The 7,303-nt window shown below is 46.1% G+C and overlaps 1 protein-coding gene across 1 annotated transcript in view; it reads right to left on the bottom strand.

Annotated features, from left to right (window-relative positions):
• LOC115071522 (formin-like protein 5) overlaps nucleotides 1–5,999 on the bottom strand; it is a 6,642-nt gene extending 643 nt beyond the window's left edge. The window contains exons 1-3 of the mRNA XM_029566895.1: nucleotides 5,991–5,999; nucleotides 975–1,151; nucleotides 71–468 (exon numbers count right to left, since the gene is read on the bottom strand). Coding sequence (XP_029422755.1) covers nucleotides 71–468; nucleotides 975–1,151; nucleotides 5,991–5,999 — 584 coding nt within the window. The remainder of the gene's footprint in view (nucleotides 1–70; nucleotides 469–974; nucleotides 1,152–5,990) is intronic.
• Nucleotides 6,000–7,303: the final 1,304 nt, after the last annotated feature.

The following is a 7,303-nucleotide window of genomic DNA, read 5'->3' as shown; positions in this document are numbered from 1 at the left end:
GGGGGATCCAGGGTGAGTCCCGGGCGCGGGGCGGGCCCGGGGATGGCGAGGGCGAGGCCTCGAGCCGCGCCGCGGGGCTCCGGTGCGCCCCCTCCCCACCCGCACAATATGGCCGGGCGGGGGGCGCGGAGGAGCGGGTGGTCGGCTGGCAAACCTGGGGATCGCGGCCGGCGGCCGCCCGGAGCTCGCGCCGGGCCCTGGGGACTCGAGCGCTCTGCCAGGCGGAGCCTGATTGGGGAGCTCCGGGGGTCGCGCTTCCAGCACCCCAGCTTCCACAGCAGACAGTCTGGGCTTTCTCGAGATGTGGGGGTCCTGGGTCCTGCCCTTTAGCTTGTCCAGGGCGGGGGGGGCTTGGTTCTCTCCCAGCAGATGCTCCTGGGGCCGCCTTTTCTCCCGCCAAGATTGTGGGGTTCGGCGATGGGGTCTCGCTTCTTTGCCGGTCCCTGATGCTAAGACTCCGTGCGCACCCTAGGTTACAAGGGTAGGGGCCTCTAACCTTCCCTTTCAGCTTGAGGTGTACCTGCTTTCCCTTCCCTGCCGCTCTGATGTTCTGGGCACAGGAGTCACATTTCCCCTTCCTTCGCTCAGCCCCTTGGGTTCTGCTGGGCATCCCCCTCCCACCACCACCTGGGATACCCATGCCTCTGGAAGCTGTTAGGAGGTAATGGGGCGAGCAGGCCCCTAAACCTTTTTGGAGCTTGGCCTCGGAACCTCTAACCCTGTGAAACCTAGTTCCCCAGCTGTTGATCTGAATTTAGGTGTATTTGCCTTCCTCCTGGCCTTCCCCACCCCACCCCAGGGGGCCTATTCTGTTTGCTAATCAGTTTGAGGATGGCTTTCTGGTGGAATCCTAGAACCTGCTTCAACTCCCCCAGTATTTAAAGATCCCACCAGTGGACTGGCTCCCTTTGGTCTGTACTTTTACCATCGGCATACGATCCCTCTTCTCAGCCCACCGCACCCTCACCCCTTACCTTCCAAACTTCCACAGCGGTTGTGCTAAGGTCCTCCCCCACCTTTCCCACTACAGAGGTGGAGACCTTTCCGTGGGACACTCCACTGGCTGTGTTGTTTATGAGGCTTCGGGGGCTAAGAGCAGATGAACCCCTAAAATACTTGATAGTTGTCTCAAATGTGTTTTGGCATTGGGGCTGCAGATGAAGGTTATATTTGGCAGTTATATCGAAGTGATTATTGACGCACAGATGGGTCAGGATTGCATTTGATGCTCCATTGTACAAAGCCTGCTGCCCTGACTTCTTAGCAACCCTTAATCTTCCAGCAATGGGGAGATCAAGTATGTGTGTTTGGAACTACACACACACACCACACGCACACACACACACACACATGCACTCCGGAGATCAAGTATGTGTGTTTGGAACTACACACACACACAGAGGAGATCAAGTATGTGTGTTTGGAACTACACACACACTGCACACACACACACCGCACGCACACACATGCGCACACACACGATACCCAGGTGGGTCCCAGGTTAGTAATTCAGACCCTCAGTAAAAGACACCATGCTGCTTTGGCTGCTCAAAAAACAAGTTCATCATCTCCTGCTTTGATATTTGTCCCCAGTGGTAAAGCCTGTGCTGTGGGGTCTTTGTTCACTGGCTAATTCTTCTGTTAGGCACTGTGGTGTGTTCTTCGGTATTGCTGCTCTGTAACAGAGACCTGTGCTGTGGAGACCGATAAATATGCTTAAGGTATATGAACAGAGCCTTATGTTTGTGGGGAGATGATGATTTTCACGAGTAAAGACGTTTGCTGGGTCTTCTGGGCCATGTTTTTGGAATGTGTGACAATGCTGTTTCTATAGTAGAATAGTAAAAATAAGGAGACTCAGTCTTCAGGTTTGTCATTTTATGTGTGTATGAATAAATCTTTACGTCCCTCCAGTAGGAACTCGTATGTTGCCTTGAACGTTTCCAAGATTTGAAGCAGTCGTTTCCCTGTTGATTTGGTGTAGCTGGGTTTTTTTCTTGTTGTGAATCTAGTTAAGAATGTTTAATTGGTAATCCAACTGGTTCCAAATGAAGCAGTGTTTTTTGTACCCTCCCTAAAATGTTTGTTGGATGAGGGTGGGTGGTCATAATAGGGAGTTGATTTCTTTTTTTGGTAAATGGGAAATTAAATTGTGTGTCCAGCAAACATTGTCTATGGCCTTTAAACTTCTTGGCCAGACACTACAGTTTTTTCCGGGACACATCTAGTTGCCAATAGTGCATGCTGCAGAGACCACTGTTGCAAAAGGCTTAAAGTAAAACGTCAGTTCTGGGAAAGTAGAGACTGTAGGACAACAAGTTGATCTCCACCCCCCTTCCTCCCCTGCATTTCCTATACAGTGCTCCACTGTGTGGGCTGGAGAAGGGACAGAGCTAGGCAGTTCTGATGTATGGGAACATCCTATGAGGGCAGCAAGAGATAGGTGTTCTATTAATTGATTAATTAATGGGGCTTAATAAAAAAACTGATAAGGAGAATGAGTTTCAGGCTAGAAACAGCATCAACTTGATAGGCATGCTATGTTTTAAGATGGATCTTTAGAAATTTTCATATTAGTATTTTAAAATGTAAAATTAAGTTAGCAGAACATGACATTCATTTTTTTAAAGACAAAAGCAACAAGAGAGGCATTTGAGGTTCTGATAGGAACATTTTGAATTTCTGTGAACAGACTAAAAATCTAATTGCAAGCCAAGTCTTGTAATTTTGTTGAGTGGGCATGGATTTGAAAGACTGGAAGTGAGCTCCTGTAGAGGGAAAGGGAACCTCTGATTAGTTTGTTCAAACAGCTCCTGGGACAGATGTGATAAAGCTTATTAAAATGGCTACTCCGGTTAAAGGTTAGAACTAGATGGAGGGAGGGAGGAGGCTGTTATTCAGCCCCAGAACTTTGTTTCCTAACAGGTTGTCCTTGAACAAGTGACTTAACCCTTCTGTGACTGCCTCAGTTTTCTCTCTGGAAAGTAAGAAAATATTGTGTGCCACTTTTATTGGGACATTTGTGAGACTGACTTACTGATAGCCAGTTGGCAGGGAGGTATTTTTAGACACAGTTTCTGACTTGAGTGAGTAAACAATGTTGGGTTACTTTTTATCTTATGGGGCAGAATAACATACTCTGATAGACATACCACATGTCAGTGTGGTTAATTCTTATTTGTGCTTTTTGGTAGGCGGGGTTTGGATTTCCTCAAGTTAATTTCTGAAAGGCAGGCTTTTCCTTCATAGACCAGGCAGCATACCTGTGCTAATCAGAGACAGTTTGAAGGGAGTGACCTGCTTTAGACTTTATTGGTTGGCAATGTTATGCAACTCTGGGTATGTTTATGGCACTATGTAAATGTTACATAAGAACTAAGAACATGGAGGCTGAGAGATGGCCAGAGTGGTGACTGAAGACAGGAAGGTTAGACTGAGGACTTCATGGAGCCCTTGGGAGCCTGCAGGCAGTACAGGAAGACACTGCACTTTCTTTTCTTCTAAAAACCTTTTTTAGATGATTGCACCTTTCAGGGGGCCTGCTGTGTTATAAATAGGTTTATTCTCCACCGGTGAGCTAATTGTAACCTTGCTACCAAAATATGAATCAGTAAAGAGGAGACGGGAGAGGAGGGGACGAGCTGATTCTTCCAGCTTGTCCTGCTGAAGCTGCTTGTTGCATTTTAGAACGTGAGTTGAATTGCCTTGCAGTCTGTTCTCATAATAACTCAAGGAGAACAAGGTGTCGAGGTAGAATGGAATTCTCAGTTCATGGCACTTTAGATCCCCCTTCTTTTTGAAGGTTAAATTAGAATACTGAGGTGACTGTTTTAATGTTGAAATCCGTTTTTATTGCTTGAGTTTTACCTAGTGCAGCAGTCAATATCAATTCTGGACTTCTGCCACTTCATACTGAGTTATTATGTTGTCTGCTGCAGGAGTTGATGTAAGAGGGCCTTTCCTCATTTTCCTCTCTGTCTTTTACAAAAAGAAGGTCCTGACATCCTCTTCCCCATCAAGTCTTTGGTGCTGGACAAGCTATAGGCATCTTCAGCCTTCAGTTCCAGCTGGACTAGGGATGCACAGCCTTTAAGTCAGCAGCTCTCAGGGCCTTCCGTTTCTGGCAGTCTGACTTGATTTTTCTTACTTTGCCTTGTGGCTAGATTTGAATACCTACTTCTGGCTTTTACCAGAGGTACTGCAGAATAACTTTTTTCCCTCATTCTACAACTGCCAAAGTTTGGCTTCATATGAATTTTCCATCCCAGGAGAACCTTACCTGCTTTCTCGATGTCAGGGGTAATGTCAGTTGAGGCCATGTGGTCATCTCTTTGACTTTCTTCTTTACCCAGTCTTAAACCTGCATTTGTCTTACTTAATACCTTGATTTTAACATAATGAAAGTAGCTTTAAGTATCACATCACCTCTAATATTGACATAGTTACATATAGAAAATTTCTTTATTCATTCAGTTGGGTATGTGCTTTTGGCATGAGGAAATCATGTGGAACAGGATGAACAAAGTCCCTAAATCTTTACTGTTGTGGAACTTAAAATCGAAGTGGCTTAAATGGAAAATAAATAAGCAAACACAATCATTGTCAGAGTGCTCTGATGGAAATAGAGTAAGGAGATGGGCTGGAGTGGGTGGAGCTGCCATTCCACCTCACCGCTTCTTGTGTTCCCTGTAAAACTGTACTGAGATGCTTATTCTCAGTAGCTATGGTCTGTGAAGTGGCTTCTGAACTTCAGAATATGAGCCATTGCTTCTAGAGGAAGTGCAGGGTTAGGTTCCTGTCAGCCTCTGATCACCTTTTCATCAGATGATCAATAGATAACTTTGTTTTCTGTGTTTCTGTATAAAGACACCCCATTTCATGTATATTGTTGATTCATAGCGTTGAACTCAAGAACAGTACTATAACTCAGGCTTCAATCAAGCTTACCTAATACACGCTTTCTCCCCAGGGCATGTCACTGTCTTCTTGTGCTTCAGAACACTAGGCATCACTTTGGGATTATGCTTGGGGACCATTTTAAATAGCTAAATCATCAACAAAAAGTATGGCACTAGATATACTGCCAAAAGGACATGTGTTTACAGTGTGAGAGTTGAAAAAAGAAGGCAGAGTGTTGCCTTGTTTGACCTCCACTGGGAACGTGTGTTGGGTGGCTCAAGTTTTTTACTGTTCTGTGCATGTCCTCGAATGACCAGGAAAGTACTTTGAACATTGTTTTGGGGGGTTACAGATAAATTTTAGCAAGTAGGCAAATTCATATACATGGAGTTGAATTATGAAGATTGATTTTGTCAGAGTTATACAAATGACCTAGAGATAAAATGGCATCATGTAGAATTTCAAGGACTTCTTCCTTTTTGTGTGTATGTGTATAATGTATGCACATATGTTTGCAGGAGCACTGCTTATGCATGTGTGTATGGAGGCCAAGAGTGAGCATCAAGTGTTTTCCTCATTCACTGTCCACCTTACTTTTTAAGACAGGTCTCTTAGCTGACTAGTGAGCCCCTGGGATCTGACTCTCCCTGCCCCACGCCCCTCTCCCAGTGCTGGGATTGTAGAGCCTCCTCGCGTGCCTTTTACATGAGTGTTGGGGATCTGAACTCAAGCTCTCGTGCTTGCCTGGACATCTCACTCCCTAAGGCTTTTCCCCAAGGACTCCTAGTGGTGCTACTGAACCAAAATTTCTTTTGGCGGGGGTGGGTTGGTGGTGGCTTGGGACTGAACCCAGGGTCTCAAACATAGTAGGCAAGTACTATACCACTTAGCTACATTCCCAGCCCCCAGAATTTTAACACACACACTTAGAAGTCCCAGTTCCAGACTTTTAACAAAGTAAACTTGTGTATTGAGGATGTTGTGGTGATCCACAGATTCTTGAACACATCTTTATTGAGTATTTTCTATATGCCAGGCACTAACGTGGGTGCTAGAGATATAGTTGCCTTCCCTTGTGACGTGAAGCTTACCTTCTGCATGGTGAGATAGACAAAAACAACAGATCAAGACAGTTGTGCCCAGCGCAGCCTCTGTTTCCTACTTCGAGAGTCCTGGGTTTTAGTGTGTATCTACCTGTACCCAGTTACTCAGTCTGACAGTAGTGCCGGTACTACTGTATGGGGCTTTGACAGGTGCAGTCAAGTCTCAATCAGTTGATCTTCAGGTAGGTGAGCTTGATGTAATTGAACTAGCCCTTTAAAAGCAGATTTCCTAGTCCATTGCAGAAAAGGAAGTCAGAGATGCTTCAGCTGGCTTGGAAACAATCAAACATCCATGCTTTGAACTTCCCGTCCCAACATGCATGTGGCAGAGAACCACACACAGCCTGGGAGCTGAGAGTGGTCCCTGTCTGACAGCTTGGAGAAAAATAGGGAAATCAGTCATTCTCTTGCAAGGCAGTGGGTTTTGCCAACAACCATTGAACTTGGAAGAGGACCTAATCGTAGATGAGAAACTGACCTTAGCTGACCCCAGTCTTCGTGTGCTTGGACTTCTGACCTGCAGACACTGAAGTATCAAAGAGGTGTTCTTTTAAAACTTGGGGGAGGCAGTGAGTCAAACAGGGGCGCAAACTGAAGCAGCAGAGGAATGATGAGACATAATCCAGGATGGACTTGAAGGCTTGACCCAGTCACCTACCATCCCATTGCTGGGCCTTACATATGAAAGAAGGCCTGTAGTTAGTAGGTGGGAGGCTGAGGCTAGAGGCTCACCATGCGATCAAGGCTGGCCTGGAATTTCTGTGCTTTGGCGATTAGCTTGGGTTTGAGTTGAGTTTCTAAATGCGGAGAAGCCCCTTTGCCCTAGATCCTCAGGCAGTTGTCTTGGTAGGTGTCTACACTTGTAGTAGATAAGATTGAATCAGTTCATCATTGTTCATTTCTGATAGCCAGGAGCAGGCCTAGCCCAGAGCTGAATGCTGAGAGGGATATCCTTGCCCTTCAGCAATTTTACACACAACCTGACTTTTCTTCAGCTTGTTGGCGTTCCCACGGAAGTGCAAGCACTCAGAACCTTCTCATTGACCCAGGCACTGTGCTAAACTCTTGTGTATTTACTCCATGCAGCTGGTCATTGAGCACTCCCAGTTTTTCCCAGCTGTACCTAGGGCACAGGGAAGTTGAATGGTGGGTCAATCCCCTGTTGGTGAGACTCCAGAGCGTGTGTTCTAAGTAACTCTAAGTACTGTGCTCTGCTGCAGCCTCTGGTAACCACGAAAGTGTTTCTAACCTGGATATACCTCAGTTGTCCTTTACCTCTGTTCTGGTTTGTTCTTCATTGC

This window comes from Nannospalax galili, unplaced genomic scaffold, assembly GCF_000622305.1.
Source record: "Nannospalax galili isolate Female #2095 unplaced genomic scaffold, S.galili_v1.0 scaffold979, whole genome shotgun sequence".
Lineage (NCBI taxonomy): Eukaryota > Metazoa > Chordata > Mammalia > Rodentia > Spalacidae > Nannospalax > Nannospalax galili.
Note: the sequence above shows the minus strand (reverse complement) of the source record. Positions and strands in the feature narration are given on the sequence as shown.